The sequence below is a fragment of the Lytechinus pictus genome, unplaced genomic scaffold (assembly GCF_037042905.1).
Source record: "Lytechinus pictus isolate F3 Inbred unplaced genomic scaffold, Lp3.0 scaffold_20, whole genome shotgun sequence".
In the NCBI taxonomy this organism is placed as follows: Eukaryota; Metazoa; Echinodermata; class Echinoidea; order Temnopleuroida; family Toxopneustidae; genus Lytechinus; species Lytechinus pictus.
In genome coordinates, this window is record NW_026974141.1 from 1,277,598 (window position 1) to 1,297,759 (window position 20,162).

The following is a 20,162-nucleotide window of genomic DNA, read 5'->3' on the forward strand; positions in this document are numbered from 1 at the left end:
CATGATTAGAATCACAAACATGAACTACGAAAAAAAGGGCGTTTGGAAAGACGTTTCTGCAGAATCACGTACGAAAATGTTCGGATAAACGATATCGTGATTTGAATCATGATTATATGACGTCATTGTGTCGAGCTATTTCCGGTTCTTGCCAAGGCGCGCGCCCCACGTTGTCACATCACATGTACGTCGCCGACCTCCAATTAAGTGTCCAACGTTGACCTATACTTCCTGGGTCAAACTGCGCACTGTGATGCGCACTGGATCGGTCCGAATCCGAGGAGAAACAGCGTTGGAACGAAGGTCGTCTAAACCCTGATTCTGTAGTAATTGTGATTCATGTTTGTGATTTGAATCATGATTCCAATCATGATTCAAATCACGATTCTGGCTTGAGGTCGGATAAACGCAGCCTAAATGATTCGAGTGTTACACCACAAGTAGTGCAGACCAGATTGTATACCAAACTCATAGTAGGACCGAGACCAAAGTCCATGTGGCCCATGTGGTATTATAAAGAATATCTATCATGTCTAAGATGTAGACCAACTGCTTGCAAACCAAATGAATATTAATCAATTTTTCTATCATATCTATTTTATTTTTCGCTATTCCCTCTCACTCCGATATTTCAGAATTTTACAGATCACTAGAAGTTCTACCACAAAGCTCAACCTCAGCAAGTGAAGAGCAATAATCGGATAGGAGTGGTTGACAGGTCTACATGATTATAAACCAATCAACCACGAGTGGATTTCAAAAGCTGTGGATTTTAACATTTCTCATCTCTAAAGCGTTCCTTATTAATTTTTGGTTTTATTCTTGAACAAAGTCTCGCAATCTCAGTATTTGGCCTATTTTTTTATCATCAAAATTGATATACATACTTATTTGTTTCAAATGAATGTGTTATTTGTGTCATGTTTATCTGATTTACAGAAATATGACATTTATCATATTTAGTTATTTAACTATTCAAAGGAACCTTTTTTTGGGGCAGTAACCCAAGCTGCCAAAAGAAATTATTAGTTTAATTTAAAGTCTCTCCATTTGTTGAGGTAATACAAATAAAACAAAATAGACAGCATGTTAGTAGATCGAATTTTAAAAATATAAATATGAAAGAATGAATATGGAAATACATGCCAGTGGCGTTTCCTTGAAAACCCTTAAAGCCATCGAATACTTTGGTCATGAATTATTAATAACTATAAGTTTTCAATATCATGCAGGTACGTCAAAGAGAATATTACGTTAAAATATCAGTAATCCGACATGATCTTATTTTTCATTTATTATTTACATCTTAATCAATGTGATCTCTTTTTGTAATCCAATGTGTGGGTGCCATAGTATCTCATCAAAGAAATGTATTCTTGAAATAGGAAATCGTAGCTTATAAAATGCAACTTAACGCTTAAAGGACAAGTTCACCCCAACAGAGAGTTGATTCGAATAAAAGGAGAAAACCCCAACAAGTTTATACCACTGAAAATTTCATCAAAATCGGATGTAGAAGAAGAGTTCTGACATTTTAAAGTTTCGCTTAATTTCACAAAACAGTGTGGCCTATATTATGCACATCATGGTCGATATGCAAATGAGCAGACTGATGACGTCACCCACTCACTATTTCTTTCGTATTTTGTTATATGAAACATGAAAAATTCTAATTTTCTCGTCATTGTCCTGTGAAGCATAATTTTATTCCTCCCTGAACATGTAAAATAACCAAGTCAAGTTGGTCTTATTGTCAAATCTGAAAATTAAAATATTGTATAATTCTAACAAAAGAAATAGTGAGTGAGGGACATCATCGACTCACTCAGTTGGTCCTTCTTGTCAAATCTCTAAAAATTGAAATATTGTTTAATTCTAACAATAAAAATAAAAGAAATAGTGAGTGAGGAACATCATCGACTTTCTCATTTGCATATCGCTGTGTCGGACTTATAACTGCTTTGTGAGAAACAAGCGAAACTTATAAATGTCATAAATTTCTTTTTCTACACCCGATTTTGATGAAATGTTCAGCATTATGCTTGTTCGATTTTTCTCTATGGATTGAAAAAAAAAGAATTCTGGGGTCTACTCGAACTTTAATGCGGATAATCAGGAAGCTTAGTGATAATCTGCCAGAATCTTCAACCCTGAAGGAGGCATGTAACCTGAAGAAGAGGAAGAAGATAATCATGCCACACTCTTTGAAAATAGAATGTACTGATTGGAACATTTTAAGGTTCTTCTAAGACATGTAAGAAGTAAAAAAGGATCCCAAAATGGGTTCTCACACTGGCGGATCAGGGGGGGGGGGGGCACAGCTGGCCCCGCGTACTCCCCCCCCCTTAGAGGCACAATTAATATTTGTAATATAAAAATGCCGTTAAAACAGAAGTGTGCCCCCTCCCCCTTTGAAAGTGAAGTCCTTTTTTGTGCTTGTCAAATCTTTTCATGGAGGAAATCCCCTTAATTTTTGGTTAAAACCTTTTGTTTCGTTTGTCAAACTTTTCCTCTAGAAAATGTGCCCCCCCCCCCCTGTCGAAAAAGCTTGGATCCGCCCCTAGGTTCTAAACAGTAATTTTATGGATTTCTATGGAGTACAGAACCATGTCTATTTGGAATAGGGTTGTTCCAATTAAAGACCAATTGCTCTCGTGTAAGACCCGGTTTTATATATGCTTTGACCTGAAATGAGTAGAAGAAGGCTGTTTGCACTATAAAGAAATTTGGTGTATAGAGAATAAACGCATTTCGTTCTATAAAAACTACTGCTAAAATCTAGTAGGGCCTACATTGAATAAGTTTTAACATTGCGATGAATGTGAATTTTCTGTTTTTTTTTATTATTATTTTTAGGGCTCTTTTTAGCATTTTGGGGGCGAAATAGCCCCGGCCCCCGTGTATTTTTCCCTGGCCTGGGGTAGTCACTTTCAAGCAATCTGCTTCAGCAATCCTTCTCCTGCATTTTGAATGCTATGATAATTTGGTAGTAGATATTTTTTTGTTTTTGGAATGATATTTCTTAGTATTTTTAATCTATGGCTAATGCAAAGAAAAAGAGGTGATCATCTTAATTATATTTGTTATGTTACGAAACATGTATCATGAATGCAGAAGAAAAAAATGAAATTCTCAAAATTTATTCATGAAACTGCTCTGATATTAAACTGACTGCTTTGTAGGAAACTTATCTGCTTTATTTTGCTAACAATTACATTATTTACATTATTTTGTAACTGTACGCGACGTTATGAAAAACAATGAATGAACTGATGTTTTACAATTTTAAAAGGTGCCCATTCTGCTGTATAAATGAATGATAATGAGCTGGAATGTGGGGTTGTCATTATTTCAAGCAATATTATGACAATCCTTCTAATTGTAGGCCAAACGTCATAATAATCATTTTGTTTGGAATTATGTTTTTGGTACAATAATTTATTCATGTTTCTTGCAAACACTGTAATTGGCTAATATGTTTGTCATGTTATGAAAAACATATTATATGCCTACGAATGATATGAATAAATGCAGAATAAGAGAACAATAAATAAATCATGTAAAAATAAGCAAATTCAAATTGAAAAATACATTTATATATCACGCGGTTCGTTTATCATATACTGGCAACCCCAACGCAACCCTCTTTTAGTTGGCAGTATGTGGAAAAAGCATTCCCGCCGAGGATTCTTGTCATGGGATTTTTCGATTTGTAATAATTATTTATGTTTATAAAAAATAATACTAGAACGTACTAATTTGTATTTCATAAGATCGTGGACGCGGGTCGTGTAAACTTGCTTCTGCAAACAAATAGCCATGAAAGCATGGCCCTGGATGAGAAGCGGTGGTTCTGAAGCACCCCTAAGATTTTTCAAGGGGTGCTGCGTGTGTTAATCGCCATTGGAAGCACTACCTGCAATTCTGGTAGGTGTGGCAAAATGAAGAAAATAATGCAACCAAAATGCCCTACATTTTGTAGTGATCTCCCCTTTTTCTTTCTTTTTTTTTGCTTATCAAATTTCTCTGGACGAAAATTGCCTTCACTTTGTAGTAAAACCCTTTTTTTGTCAAATTTCTCTAGGCAAAAATGGCCTATGGCCAAATTCTGCAAACCTTTTTTTTTTGCTTGTTAAATTCACATCTGTAAAAAGAAATCGCTCCCAGGACCCTGTAGCCATGGTATAAATGGTATAAAACTGCTAATTAGTATTACGTGTTAATGATTGTCTTACATTTAGCTATTATGTTCTTGAATATTGTTGAAAAAATACTATATTTTGGAAATGAAATACCGTTTTGTGAACTTGTCATTGAATTCGTTATACTGCGATTCTATAAGGAAAGATAATGACGATTAGAATTAGGTAAGGATGGACGAGAAGGACCCAGTGGGGTAGTTTAAAGGTCAAGTCCACCCAAATGTTGATTTGAATAAAGAGAGAAAAATCAGACAAGCATGATGCTGAAAATTCATCAAAATCGGATGTTAAATAAGAAAATTATTGCATTCTAAAGTTTCGCTTATTTTTCACAAAACTGTGATATGGACAACTCAGTGACATGCAAAGAGACAGTCGATGATGTGTATCACTCAATATTTTTTTTTTTTTTTTTTTAAATTATAACATATTTCATTTTTTTACAGATTTGACGATAAGGACCAACTTGACTAAACCATTATAGTATTAAACAATGTTAATTCCACTTGTTCAGGGAGGAATTAATCGTTGTTTCACTTGACAATGAGGAGAAAATTTGAATATTTCATATAATAAGATACAAAAGAAATAGTGAGTGAATGATGTCATCAGATGCCTCATTTGCATACCTACCAGGATGTGCATATAACTGTTTTGTGAAATTAAGCAAAATTTTAAAATGTCATAACTTTCTTATGATCCGATTTTGAGGAAATTTTTAGTGTTATGCTTGGTGTATTTTTCTCTTTATTCAAATCAACTTTTTGTTGAGGTGGCATATCGAAAACTTGTATGCAGTGTACCGGACATGTAAAAACATAGCAGACGACGTTTGCAGACCTCGCGATCATCGTATGACTAGTGGTGTGGAATGTTCCATTGCGGCTTTATGGGGGAAATAGCATTACAGAGGGATAAAATGTATACACAGATAATGTTTCAGCGTTGATTCGCAATATTTTGAGTCAATTTTCATAAATTATCGTTGTTTGAACATTTAAACATCATTATAAAATGAAAGAAATAAGCAAAACTTAATTTTCAGACTTAGCTATGCAGTGGTATGCTAGCATGCACCCCTCGTATACATAATGGACCCGTCATGGGTGTAGGTTTGCTCTTCGGACATCACTTTCACAAAGAAAATCTCCTCTGATTTGATGATAAAAGTGCCCTATTTCCTTATTAACCAATCCCCATGGTTCTTTCATGAGTATTTGCCTTACAATGTGCCCTTTATTGTAATCTGGGCGGAAATTCATGATACCACCACCCACCGATGTGACGACGGATATAATCCACCGGGTACTATAAAAATGTCCCCCAAACCCATTATCCCAATACATATTCCTGACTATGGATGGTTTCTAGTGATTTTAATGTAATAAAGTGCCATATTTCCCACCAATTGAATGTAAAAAAAATTATGGTCATCTGATAGAAGAAGTTGTTACCATTCATTTCAGGGGGGCGGAAATTCTATCTGAATCAACGCTTGTCCTTGATACACATTTGTTTGTGAAAAAAGGGTATAATGCAAGGGAATTCTGCGTGTTATAAGGGTGCGCGCGTGCAGCGAGGACCTTCTGTCCGCTAGTTTTCCATATGACTTGTCCTTATTCAAGGATGAGGAAGACTGATTGGTAGAGAAAGAGAGACATATAGAGAGAGAGGGGGATTAGGGGGATGAATGGACACGGGGGAATATTATTCGAAAAGCATAGTGCACGGAAGGGATAAAATTGAGTAAGTGGTGGGCAGGTGTCGTGGAACGGATTTATGAGGGTGGGCTTGAAGGTCGATTGGTACGTTGCTAATCACTTAGAAAATTTGTTTTTTCTTATAAAATATTTTATTCTTTATGATCTTTTTATTAATTTCTTAATATTATTTTGGGGGGTTTTCTTATTTATTTATTATTTTATTTTATTTATTTGTTTATGAATCTATATTTATTTGATTTATTCATTTATGTATTCATTCATTTATTTATTTATCTATTCATTTATCTAATTATTTATTAATGTATTCATATATTTATTTATTTACTTATTCATTCATTCATTCATTTATCGATCTATCTATCCATCCATCCATCCATCCATATTTTTCTTAAATCTATTTATTCATTTATTTATTTATTTATTTATCTATTTATTTATTTAATTATTTATTTATTTATTGGGGGGCTCTTCGCAAGGCGACAATGGGCCTGACCACCTTGCACCAACTCCACCATCGGCATCGTCACCACGCACCACCACCTTATTTATCTAATTATTTAATTTATTTCTTTATTTTTTTTTATTTTTTTTTGTTTTGATTTGTTTATTCATTCATTTATTTATCTATTTAATTAATAAATTCATTTATTTATTTTTTTATCTATTTTAATTATTTATTTTTTATGTATTTATTTATTTATTTATTTACTCATTTATTTTTTCATTGGGGGGCTCTTCGCAAGGCGAAAATGGGGCTGACCACCTTGCACCAAACTCCACCATCGGCATCGTCACCACGCATTTACAGCGTTCTGTAAATTGCTCATCCATCGCATTCAACATGGCGGCCCCCACAGTTATTCTGGATAATGGCGCTCACCACGTTAAGATTGGATTAGCATCCGATAAAGAACCAAGGTGAGCAAAAGCCAATAATTTCTACAATTTTAATAAGTTTTTAAAGATAACTGCTTGTAAAAAAATGAAGTAACTGAATAAGCTAAAGCACAATTCACCCTTTAAAATAGCAGAAATGAGGTCCAGTCCCACGCATATGTAATTATGTAAGTAAAGTCTTATTATTGCAACCAGTCAATTCCACTTGCTCACTGCAAGCAACCATCCTGCCTGTGGGGGGAACAGGTAGGACTAGGACTATGGTCACTCACACAAGTGTAAGGTTATAGTCACGTATTGTATTACCGGACACTATTGTGATTCCGGACGCGCATATAAATGCGTTCGAAAACAATTTCGTACCGTAAGACTTCCGCAATTCATTTTCACAGATCAATACATAGAACAAGATTGCAAAAACAAGGCGAAAAAATCAAATTTCCTCCTTATTTATCTCTAAAATGGCAGAAAATGCTTAAAATATCATATAACATAGTTTTGCATTAACAATTGAATGAATTGATATATTTTTTAACGGAAATATGGGCCTGATTTGCCGAATTTCAATCTCGTCGGCTCCTTCGATCGAATGATGAGGTGAGGTGTATTGTGGGTGATCGTCGACGGCTAGTTCTCAAGGTACCGTGCGCGAGGTTTACCGTGAGTAGAGCCGTCGACGATCGGCTGCGCATCGATAGAACTTGATGAGCGTCACGATACGAACGGCACTGGAAAGTGCCCCGAAACATGCAGCTAACCAAAAAATAAAAAATAAATTAAGTTATCAAACACGAATTTATTACCAACATCTGCTCAAATTCGATATAAAAAAAGCAAACAAAAAGTTAGAATTTATTCATGAAATGATATAAGAAGAAATAAATCACAGAAATTTATTCTTACATCATTATAATCAAGGATATCTTTACCCGTCCGGCGCGCGTCCGGAATCATGATGTAATTTGTCGCGCACGAAAATAATTGTTTTTCGTGGAGGGGTATGCGGCAAGTGCGATGCAAAGAAAATGGTTGGTAAATATAAAATAATTTTATCATATTAATAATTTTCATAATATTTGGAATAGCAAGTGCGAATTTTCTTGATTGTATTTCCTCTAGTTGTCACTTTTTACAGCACTGAAATAAAGGTGTCCGGCAATAGGATACACTGCCATACTATGGACTACGGTATGCCAATGGCAATGCAGTACACAACACACAATTTTAATAAATCATTAAAAAATAAAAATTAAAATGTCACTTTTGCGACAAAAATACTAATTTCCATGTTACAGTTGCAATTTATTTTTCATTGAGTAACTTGGAGCTTGGCCTTGGGAATAATTTTTGTATTCACCAAAGCGCTCAAAATTTGAATTTTGGGTATATTTTTGTGTACGCCCTCAATTGAGTTGGTGGATATTGGGTAGAAAATTTTCATTTTTCAATCTCTAGATCTATTTTTAATTTAGAAAAAATAATCAAAAGAATAAAATGAGCCAAGTAAAGTTATGTGATGATTAGCTGTATTGGAAACTGACAGTGCCAAAAAATCAAGCATTTGTCCCAAAGAGAAAGAGAAAATGACCCAAACATTGCCAACCTTATTTTGCCACACATATAGTATTACAAAGAACAAGCTTATATCAATTATCATAATCTTGTTCATTGAATGAGTGCTTTAGCCTAGACTCTAAGTCTAAAATATTGATAAAGTTTAAAATTCAATAACTTTGTTATCCGATTTTGATGATATTTTCAGCATTTAATTTTTTGCTCTGTGAATTTTAATCTATTTATTTAGATATGAATATTTTCAGCCCAGACCATCCCTTTAAATATAGGCTAGTAAACCGAGGAGAGAGATGACAGAGAAACAAATGAGGAAAATCACAGCTCCAATCCTACGCCCGTACCGGATGGTACCACTTATCTATATAACCTTGTCCTCTGTTAAAAGTGTTAGGACTCTCTGTAATGCTTTGCCTAATATTAGGGCTGTCTGCACCAGCCCAAGTTTTCAAATAATCGCACTATTTCTGATCTGGCAAATTATCCCAATCTGAACAATCTCAAGATTATTTGTAATGGAGACGCAATCATCGCGATAATAGTTCGGTGAATTAATCTTGAGATTGCAATCCTAAGTCAACTTAAGATTATTTGCTAAATAGCATGCTATAAACAAATTATCCCGCTAATTGGCAGGTGCAGATGCACTCAGATTCGACTGGGAATTGTTTATTCATGGCGTCGGACCATAATGCATTGATGCCTCGCTCGAGCATGAATTCTTCTTGTTCTAGTGGAGATGGGGTTTCTTGAATCTCGAGATTAATCACAAAGAGGGTTGATCGAGCTAAAATCTCCAGATTGGGCAAACTCGGGCTGGTGCAGCACCACCTATTTTCTCTTGTACTTGGGGACAAATGCTTGATTTTTTAACACTGTCAGTTTCCATTACAACTATTCATCATATGTCTGAAGTAAATCAAATTCTTTTAATCTTTTCAAAATTAAAAGTAGAGATTGTTTTTTGACAATTCTGAAGCAATTTTACTCTCCACCAACAGAGGACCTACACAAAAAGTGCTCAAAATTAAAGTTTTTTAGTGCTCTGGTGAATAGAAAAAAGTGATCGCCAAGTTACTAATGAAAAGATAAATCACAACTAGGAAATTTAAGTATTTTTTTATACAAAAGTGATATTTTAAAGTGTATGTTGTGTACTGCATCTACATGTAGCTATTCACCGTCGGCAGGGTGATTGCAGTGAACAAGTTGACGGTATTAACGATCGCAATTTAGTGTCACTGTCATTATCACATGCGCCTGTTGAGTACATTCATTCATGTTAAATAAGCAAGTAAAAAAGAATGATGAATAGGCTAATATAAAGTATAACAGCTGGTACATGTACCAGCTTGCCATTTACCAGCAAAAAAGCTGTTCTGCCGAGTTCATTTGGGAGTTACCATAAACAGAAACAAGAGAAACAGGAACAGTTGATATCACAATAATGGATGGGTAACTCATAGCTGTCTAGCTCTAAAAAGTGCCAGTCTATTGAAGAAAAGATGGAAGAAGCACTTATCCAATGTACAAGGTTATGATATGTATGGCTTATTTTTTCATGTTCTTTGCTTGGGGATACTATAGTGTAAATACTTGATTTTTGTCACTGTCAGTTTCTATTAAGTATTCATTATATAGGCCTAACTTGACCCTAAAGTAAATTGATATCTTTTAATGATTTTTTTTTTCTAAATCAAAAAGAAAGTTTGTGGTTTTCCAATCCTGACTTTCACCAATAGAGGGCTTCCACAACAATATGCTCAAAAATAAAGTTTTTGAGTGCTTGGGTGAATTGAAAAAAACAATGATCCCAAGTTTGTAATGAAGACAAATCATTGATGAATGTAACTTTAGCTTCTTTGTTACAAGAATAAAATGTTCAAGACTTTATAAATTAGTGTTTCGTGCTGCATAGACTCACCACAGACATGGTGGTTGCAGAGAACACAAGAGAGAAGATGATCGAGAATAGGTTAGTTTTTGTAATTTCATCAAAAAAGTGGAGTAAAATAAGGATGATAAGTATATATCTAGACAGTTGTTACTAATCTGTTCAGAGGATAGCTATTAAACAAAAAGTAGAAGAGTAGTTTTGACAAGAATGGAAAATAGGGGTTGATGAATAACATTGAGATATATAAATGCAAAACACTTTTTTTTTTCAAAAGTTGTGTTGTATCAGATTTTGTAGTGTGCGCAGAAGTGAAGCCTACAAAACTGAATTTAATCCAGCAGAATCTTTGATATTTGTTTTTATAACATCCAGACATATTCCAAACTGCATCACCAAGTCAAAAAGTGAAAGGAGAAAGCAGTTTATAGGCAACCAGATTGAAGAATGCAGGGATCTCTCGGCCCTTTACTACATGCTACCATTCCAAAAGGTAAGTACATGCAACCTGTTAGGTCTACTCTCTAATTACTTGTTTGAGACTTGGATTTGAAGATCTTCAGTCCCTACCAAAATTATTGGTTTAAAGTTGGGTTTAAAGGTCTTTAGTCCCACATACTTGATATAAAGTTGGTTTTGAAAATCCAAAGACTCATTTGGGACTTGGCCCATGAGTCCCAGTGCGAGTCCAAGTCTGAGTCCTGCACATTCGAGTACGAGTACAAGCATGAATCCTACAAATTTGGACTCGAGTCCGGGCCTAAGTCCTACAACACTGCGCAATAAGTTGATAATGATATTTGGTTTAAGTGTCTGGTGGAGGGTTCCAGTGACCCCCCCCCCTTCCCCTTTAGAGCTTTTATTTTTTGCTTTTCAAGAAAAAATATAACACAAAAGGTATTCTTGTTATGGTGCTTTATTTTTTATAAGGGGAGGGTAGTAGGCCTAACTTTTTGTCATTCTTGGATCCACCCATGAATAACATAAATCACAATTATCAAACTTATATGAGGTTTGCTTGGTTCGAAGCTTATGTTTAGTTCCTTTCTTTTCTTGAAGGGTTACCTTGTAAATTGGGACGTTCAGAGACAGGTATGGGACTACATGTTTGGCAAAGAACTCCTCGGTCTAGATTGCCCCGAAACGACGGCCGTCGTCACAGAACCGTACTTCAACTTCTCATCCATTCAGGAGGCTATGAATGAAATATTCTTTGAGGAGTACCAGTTCAAGGCCTTGCTTAGAATAAATGGTAAGCAATTTATTGGTTTAATTTGGTCTACAAACAATTGGTCTACTTTTCAGATATAGGCTAATAGCCAGGGTTGGGCTCAATTATTTAATTAATTACATTTTTTTAGTAATTGTAATTGTATTTGAAATTTTGAAAGGGAAAGTATTTGTAATTGCAATTGAAAAAATATAATGACTTCATTTACTGTCAATTACTTTTAATTACATTCAATTACTTTACAATAAACTTATTAATTTATGATTTAATTTTATGACATTTTTCATGTCAACTGCTTCAGCATCAAAGAGTGTAATAGGCAGAATCCTTGCTCTTACATAAGCCTTCATCTTGTCAGTTTCTCTGTAACTTAGAATTACATGTAAGTTGAAATAGGTGGTGCTAGTACACAGAATACAAATTGATTTCATTTATGACCTTTATAGAAAATGAATTCAAATTGCAATTGTAATTGATAATTGTAATTGAAAAAATGTAATTTAATTGAAAAGTAATCGTAATTTAACATTTCTACAATTACCTTATTGTAATTGAGCCCAACCCTGCTAATAGCCATTTTATTTTGTGAGATTTTTTTTTGGGGGGGGGGGGGCGAGGGGGAGGGATGGATACAAGACAACCCCCTTCCATAGGCTCCTTTACAAAATTTGAAATTTATCCAAAATTATCACCACCTCTGAAAATGTGGAATAGGCTTATGAAAAAATTGAAAAAAATATTGAAAATCCATATTTCATTGTTCGAAATAGACATGAAATGAAATACTCTGAAAATTTGCTTTGCTCAATTGATCATGGGCCCGGCAACCGCTGTGCAGCGCCAGATCGACGAGGCTCTATCCCTTTTATGGTTTAATGCCAAACAGGGTAGCAGCAACTCCCATCTTTAAACGTCTTTTGGTCTGACGCGGCCGGGGTTTGAACTCCCGACCTCCCGGTTGTGAGACGGACGCTCTACCAACTGAGCCAACACACTGGTGTGGTTCACACCACTGGCGGATCCGGGGGGGGGGGGGAAGCTGGCCCGTGCCCCGCTCCCCTTTTGAGAGGCACAATTAAAAAGTTTTATGTAAAAATGCCGTTAAAACAGAAGTGTGCCCCCCCCCCCCCTTTCGAAAGTGAAGACCTTTTTTTTTTTGCTTGTTAAATTTTTCCTTGGGAAAATGTGCCCCCCCCTTTGGAAAATCCTGGATTTGCCCTTGGTTCACACCATGTGGTTAGCCCTTGAAAACAAAGTTTGATGGTCAAGTGGTAAAGATGAAAATTGAAAATCAATAAAGAAAGATGAGAGCAAGAAGTACATTTTGTGGTATAGTCCTTGAGATGACTGTATTAAAAGATAGATTGGAATGAGTGATGAGATGAGTTGAGAAGTTTTTGCAGTGGTGTGTAGATGAGCAGCAAAGAATAAAAGTGGGGATAAGATGCGATACTGACTGGTCAATATTGTGATACCCTTTTCTTGAATGTATTTTTAATCTTATAGCTGGGACTCTGAGTGCGCACAAGAGAAAGTCTGAGAACACTGAACATCGTTGTTGCCTCATCGTAGACAGCGGGTACTCCTTCACCCACATTGCACCGTACTATAACAGCCAGAAAGTTGCTGAAGCAATCTACAGGTAAACGCTTTATTTTCAATTGATCTAATGCCAATTCGTCCAATTACCAACTCGTCTACTATCATTTCGTCTAGATACCATCAAGTTCGTCCACCATCGGCATGCCTTGGTCTAATTGCCTTTTCGTCCTCTCACCATTTCGTCTAACCGGTTGGTCCAATTAATAGCCATTTAGTCCATATACCATTGGTGTAATTGGACTAGGTGTTAATTTGGCTTATGAATGGAAATGAAATAGATAATAGACCAACTGGTTATGAGATAAAATGGTCATAGACAAACTGGTGATTGGACCAAATAGTTAATGTACGAAATGGTTGATAGACAAAATGTTGATGGACTGAATGGCATTAGACTAAATGAAGGTAGACCATGTGGTAAGTGGACAAGTTTGCAGTAGATAAATTGGCAATTTAACATAAACAGGAGATCATAGATAATACACGTCAATGAAGGCATTAGTAGACACAGGTTTAATACCCTTAGAACAGTTATAACACGCATCATAGCTGAGACTGTTCGACTGTACCAAGTTTGTGTATTTTTTCTAATGGCCAAGCAAAATCACGTATATTATTTGTTTTATAAAGTGGTGATGTGGATACTTATTTAAAGGTCTAGTCCACCCCCAGAAAATGTTGATTTGAATCAATAGAGAAAATTAAAACAAGCACAATGCTGAAAATGTCATCAATCTCAGATGTAATATAAGAAAGTTATGACATTTTAATGTTTCGCTTATTTTTCACAAAACAGTGATATGCACTACTCAGTAGTATACAAATGAGAGAGTTGATGATGTAATGTCCCTTGCCATTTCTTGTTTTTTAATTGTTTGAATTATTTCATTTTTTATAGATTTTACAGTAAGGACCTACTTGACTAAACCATAAAATGTTAAAACATTGGTAAATCCACTTGTCCAAGGGAGGAATAAAACCTTTCCACAGGACAATGAGGAGAAAATTAGAATATTTCATGTAATAAAATACAAATGAAACAGTGAGTCAGTAATGTCATCAGTCCACTCATTAGCATACTGACCAGGATGTGAATATATTAAACTGCTTTGTGAATTTAAGCAAAACTAAAAAAAGGGCCATACTATTCCTATTTTACATCTGATTTTGATGAAATTTGCAGTCTTATGCTGGCTTGATTCTTCCCTTTTTATTTAAAAAGACTTATTGTTGGGGTGGACCGTCATTATACATACATGTAGTCATAATCACCAGTCATTCACAAATTTTCCTCTTTGCTATTACATTTATTTTATTACAGTAGGATCCTTATGGTTTGTTACTGCATTTATCAACTAAAAACAATAATTCATCCAATCTCATTCATGTCATATCTCTTGAAGCTCAACTTCTAAACACCGTATACTTTAGAAAAACTGGATTTTCAAATAATCCAAACATATATATGCGTAGGCATCTTTTATCCAACGATGATGATGATTTATCAGTGTTATTTTTTTATGGATTTGCTTTGCTACAATTGAAATTACATGTAATTGGACTTTTGGATGGAGCCCACCTGACCTGTGTAAAGGGATCAGTGACATGACATTTGCTCGTGAGACAATTGCTTCAGGCTTTGTTTTGTCTATTATAGATTTAGCTCTAGGGTTGGGTTGCATTAGAGTCTTGTTAGGTTGAGGGTTAGGTTTATGGTAGGGTATAGTGTTAAGTCCAGGTGGGTGTTTCATAAAGCTGTTCATATTAGTTTGAGCGACTTTAAGAACGACTGGTGATCCCTTCTTGGTAAGTGGTACATGTATATTGAATTGGGGATGGTTTAGCGCGTAAGAAAGGATTACCAGTCGCTCTTAACATTATTACAAATACATGCAGCTTCATGAAATGGCCCCAAGGGTTGAAGTAGTTCATTTCATTTGTGAGTGGAATTTGTCAAGAGCAGAGCAATTTTTGCTGGAACAAATGTCATGGACCAAATTTGAAATATCCATACCTGTAGGTATAGTGACTACCAATTTTTTTAGAAAGTTTGAAAATTGATATCTTTTTTAAACTTTATCCATAATTGTTCAAACTATCAAATTGTCTGATTTTTTTTGGAGGGGGGGGGGGTTGATTTCCTCTTTAAGAGCAAAGACCAAAGCTGTAACCTACATCTAGATTTAGGGTTACTCTAGAGAAGAAGATGACAAATTGACTTGGAAGATAGAGAAGCTAATTGGAAATGCTTCACGTGCATAGTCCTTGTAGTCATTCACAGGGTTCCCACAGTCATGGAAAATCCTGGAAAAATTTGTGGTCATGGAAAATCAGGGAAAAGTCAGGGAATTTGGAAAATTTGTGAAAAGTCATGGAATTGCATTTACCTCTTGGCTATGGCAGCTTTCCAGTTTGTTGTGTCTCGCATCTCTCATACTCTGTGATCGTACTCTGCTATTATAATTGGTGTTCATGATATTTCCATTTTTCCCAGTTTTGTGACATCCCAAATTCTACATAACTCCCGGGACGTCACGGAAAGTCATGAATAGCAGCAATTTAGTCACGGAAAAGTCATGGAATTCTGTTTTCAAATTTCTATGGGATCCCTGATTAACCTTGAGTTATTTAAGTTCATCTGCCAGTACACCATTTATAATTCTTTCTATGGATTTTATTCAACCGTTGCATCTATTTTCTTTTCAGAACCCCCCCCCCCAACTTAATAAGTTACATCTTTCTTCTATCCTACATGTAGGTCATTGACATTTTGTAAAGATTAGATGAAAATATTCTTTTTTTCACTTTCAATATCAATTTGCATCACAGGAAATGAAAAAGGAGATTTGGAGCAAGCTAGAGATTCTCTGATTTGGAAGATAATCAGAGATTACCCTGCTGTGCGTGCCCACTTTACTCATTGAGGGATGAAAATATATATATATATACAAAATAATCCCAATAAATTTCTTGCAAAGCCTGTTATTAATGGTTTATAACTTATAAGGAGCACTGTTCTCCAAGTACTGCAAGGGCCCGTTTCACAAACCTTGTCATAAGATTGCAAGATCAGTTATAAGCTACTGAAATCCATCAATCTGATTGGCTGGTTGTGAATTTTTTTATGGAAAGTGTGCAGTTGTTTTTTTAACAAGTCTTTGTGGAATGGAAATATTTAATTTATTGGCTTGTATTTAAACTGTATGTATACATAATACACAACTTGAAATGGTTAGATTTTATTTCCGTTCAACAATTTTTTCAAAATATAATCAAAGTAACAAAGATACATATTCAATATAATCGATAATACAGACAAATCAATGAAATTTCATAACAAATGTTGAATATAAATTAAACAAAACTACAATTTGTTGCAGTAATATTATCAATGAAAAGAAACAAGAAATGAACGGAGGGACTTGCCAAGAAAAGCAAAAGCTTGTAGAGAAGGCAAGCCCCTAAACTTAGTTTCAATGCTAATTATAAACAAACTATACACAAAAAAAAAGTAAGTCCCCCCTTAAACAAACATCAATAATTTCTGAACCAATGCGAGTTTTTAATATATTTTTACATGAGCGTGTAGGTAATTTTATAAGCTACCCTCTGAGTAAACGTTATGGACGTATTTCACTTCATGCTTCAGTGAGCACCGTCAGAAGGCAAAAATGTCACTTTTCAAAAGTCACAAGCCAAATATCATGACTTTGATTCCATTTTATTGGAACTAATTCCACATTCTCATCATAAAAAGTAGTCAGAAGGCTTGTAAAAAGTACTCCCTAAAAGACGATACAACTTTTTGGGCTAAATTTCACGGTTGAATAAACACAAGTCAAAATTTGCTATAATCGGATTTTTTACACATTTATATCAATAAAAATGATAGAATATGATGACAGTTATTTTTGGAAGAGTTTCTTCAACAATATTCATCGTTTCACGGTCCAATGAACATTTATTGAAAACAAAAAATACGATTTTCAAATATCATAGGCAAGTATTGGTTCATTTTGGGAACTGAAAATGATCTTTTCTCAACTTTTTTGTTATGTTCATGACCAATTAACATGCTTCAATGATTCAAAGGCGTTTGATTAAATATCCACGCTTGAATGAACATGTGGAACGCGATTAGCTCTTTTGTACGTTATTGGAAAAAATGCAATTTGTTACTATGGATATCTGTCACAAACCTCCTTGCATAGTTCATTTGATTCGATTTTTATGAAAATCCCGACGTTTAATGCATCAGTGAGCACATAATATTCGAAAATTATGAAAATGAGAAAAAAGTTCAAGGCCTTGGCCCCACTCTGTGTCGTATCGAATGGTTATTTTGGTGTGCGCGCCTTTTGGATAGTGTTACTCTGAAGCCATGTACGAAGATCCATGAAATAACTATTGGCAGAAGTAACAAAAACCGTCCATGAAACAAACCCTCATTTCATATTTGTTAAAATTTTGACTTCGTCTCTCATAGACTTGTGTACATTATGGGTGCACATGTTTAAGAATAAGTAACCCCATATTCAATATGGTGGAACTTTTTTTCACGGCTGTCTTTAGCAATGTCATTTGGCAGTAATGTTTATCAACATATGGGCAGAATTCTGTACAAATATGAAATCGATTTGTTTATTTATGGATGAGTGAGCACACATCAAAGTGGGAAAATTGGTATTTTCAATGTCACAGACTCATTTTAAAGGGTAATAAAGTGAATATTGGGGGCAAATTCGGTTTTAAATAAGACTTTAATTGCTAATGTTTTTATCATACATCATTTTTATCACCACACACTTTCCGAACTTTAAACATTTTCATTGTTGAGCGAGCACATTCGAAAACCTAGGAATGATTACTCTTTACACTGCATAAATGTATTCTTTTCCTCACAATTTCTCATGATCAGTTTAATTTATGGACAAATCAGTGGTGGGTCCAGAATTTTAAAATGGGGGAGGGGCCTATAATGGGCGGAGCCACCAACATTTTCATTTTAACATGATCTAACAAGTTGTAGAGGATACTACCATAAACCCCTATGATGATACGTCACAATACAGGGGCCGGGGAAGGGTTTTCAAAAGTGGGGGGGGGGGGCTGACCATGCAAAAAATCACAATCGTATGGTCATTTTTACATTTTTTTTACAATGTAAAAAAATGTAAAAAGGACCAAAAGTGGGGGGGGGGACTGAAGGTCCCTGCCCAGCCCCCCCCCCCTCGTTTCCGCGGCCCCTGCAATACATTGTGCTCACTCAACCATGAACATATGATATCAAAATTGTGTGTGGAGTGGCTAAATGATGGATAGTAAAACAGCATGACACCATAAAAATCACCTAAAGACAACATTTGCCCAACTTTGTATTTGCACAATCTGAAAAACGACTCTTGTGACTTTTAAAAATGGTCATTTTTAATTCAATCTTTAATTACTCATGCATGACTCAACCGATCAATCTTATTTTTCCCCAGGAGTTGCTTAATGAGTGTAGAAAATCACCTACGGAATATCATATCTCAAAATAATTCCGTTAAAAAGTTACAGCAATTTGATTTAGGGGGGACTTACTTTTTTTGTTGTGTATATATATACAACTCTATACAAAAATCGAGACGGACACAGAAGACAAACTTAAAACAAGTAATCCACAAATATCAAAATAAAACGAATAAGCGACAACAAAAATAAGAGAAAGTAATTCAAATAATAATAATTACAGTGGTAACACCAAAAAAAAGTACTTACAAAATCATAATAGGGAGGGAAAAGTGGCAAAGGAAAGAAAGAGGGAGATAAGGGAGGTGCAAATAAAAAGTGCAAATGAAAAGAGGAACATGGCAGGTGCACAGGTCGTAATGTATTGTATCATATTGTAGTGTTGTTGTTTTTTTTATAAGTAAAGTTTGACAAACTTATTGGCAGTTAAAGGTTAAATTAATTATGTAGTTTTAGTTTAGGTTATGTGTTAGCTTGACTTGTTGGTGTGGAGTATTGACAAATGAGCATCTTTTTAAGTTTGCGTTTAAAAATATCAAGGTTTGTAGATTCTTTAAAGTTGTTGGGCAGGGAATTCCAATACACAGGTCCAAAAAAGATAAGAGTTTTTTGCTAATATGTACCTACATGTAACTTTCCTGCACAGGATTGACACCATGGTAATTTGAGGTGATATGACATTTGCTCTGGTCTTAAAGGGATGGTCTAGGCTGGAGATATTTATATCTCAATAAATAGAGTAAAATTCACAAAGCAAAATGCTGAAAATGTCATCAAAATCGGATAACAAATAACAAAGTTATTGAATTTTAAACATTTGCATTATTCTAGTTCTAGGCATGTCTAAATGAATATTCATTAGGTGCGCTGATGATGTCATATCCCCACTTGTTCTTTTGTATTTTATTATTTGAAATTAGGTTTATTCAAAATATTTCTACCTTGAACTAAAACAATCGGATTGACAACTGATTAATTACATTGTATTTTAATAGTTATTAATTGCCGCAACTTATTTCATCATAATGGAGACACCTCATTTACACAAGTATGAAAAATGAAACATTTATGATTTCATGTAATTGTTTTTGATGATGATCCTTCAATGTCAGGATTTTATATCAATAAACTTTTGAATTTGAATTTTTAATAACATGTAAGAAAAAGAAAAGTGGGGATGTAAATCATGAGCCCACGTAATGAATATTCGTGACAATGTGCATATACCGGTAAATGTTTTCACAAAATATTGATAACTTTGTAATTTGTTATCAGATTTTGATGATATTTTAACCATTTTGCTCTTTGAATTTTACTCTAGTCATTTAATTATAAATATTTTCCATCCCTTTAATATCTCTGAGGGCATAGAGTTAGAGTTATGATTGTAATAGAGTTTTAAGGTTCAGAATATTGTAAAGATAAGGATTAGGGTTAGTTTTGGAGGTTAGGTTTAATTTTTAGCTTTATAATGTGCAGATTTTCCATCGGAGCAATTGTCGCCGGAGCAAATGTCGTGAAATATATTT

At 34.7% G+C, this 20,162-nt stretch overlaps 1 protein-coding gene across 2 annotated transcripts in view; it reads left to right on the top strand.

Annotated features, from left to right (window-relative positions):
- Nucleotides 1-6,730: 6,730 nt before the first annotated feature.
- LOC135157786 (actin-related protein 6-like) overlaps nucleotides 6,731-20,162 on the top strand; it is a 37,283-nt gene continuing 23,851 nt past the window's right edge. For both annotated transcript variants that reach the window (XR_010296755.1, XM_064114674.1), the window contains exons 1-4: nucleotides 6,731-6,844; nucleotides 10,665-10,782; nucleotides 11,349-11,541; nucleotides 13,027-13,162. Coding sequence is in view for 1 of the 2 variants with exons in the window: in XM_064114674.1 (XP_063970744.1) it covers nucleotides 6,768-6,844; nucleotides 10,665-10,782; nucleotides 11,349-11,541; nucleotides 13,027-13,162 (524 nt within the window). In the remaining variant the exon portion in view is untranslated. The remainder of the gene's footprint in view (nucleotides 6,845-10,664; nucleotides 10,783-11,348; nucleotides 11,542-13,026; nucleotides 13,163-20,162) is intronic.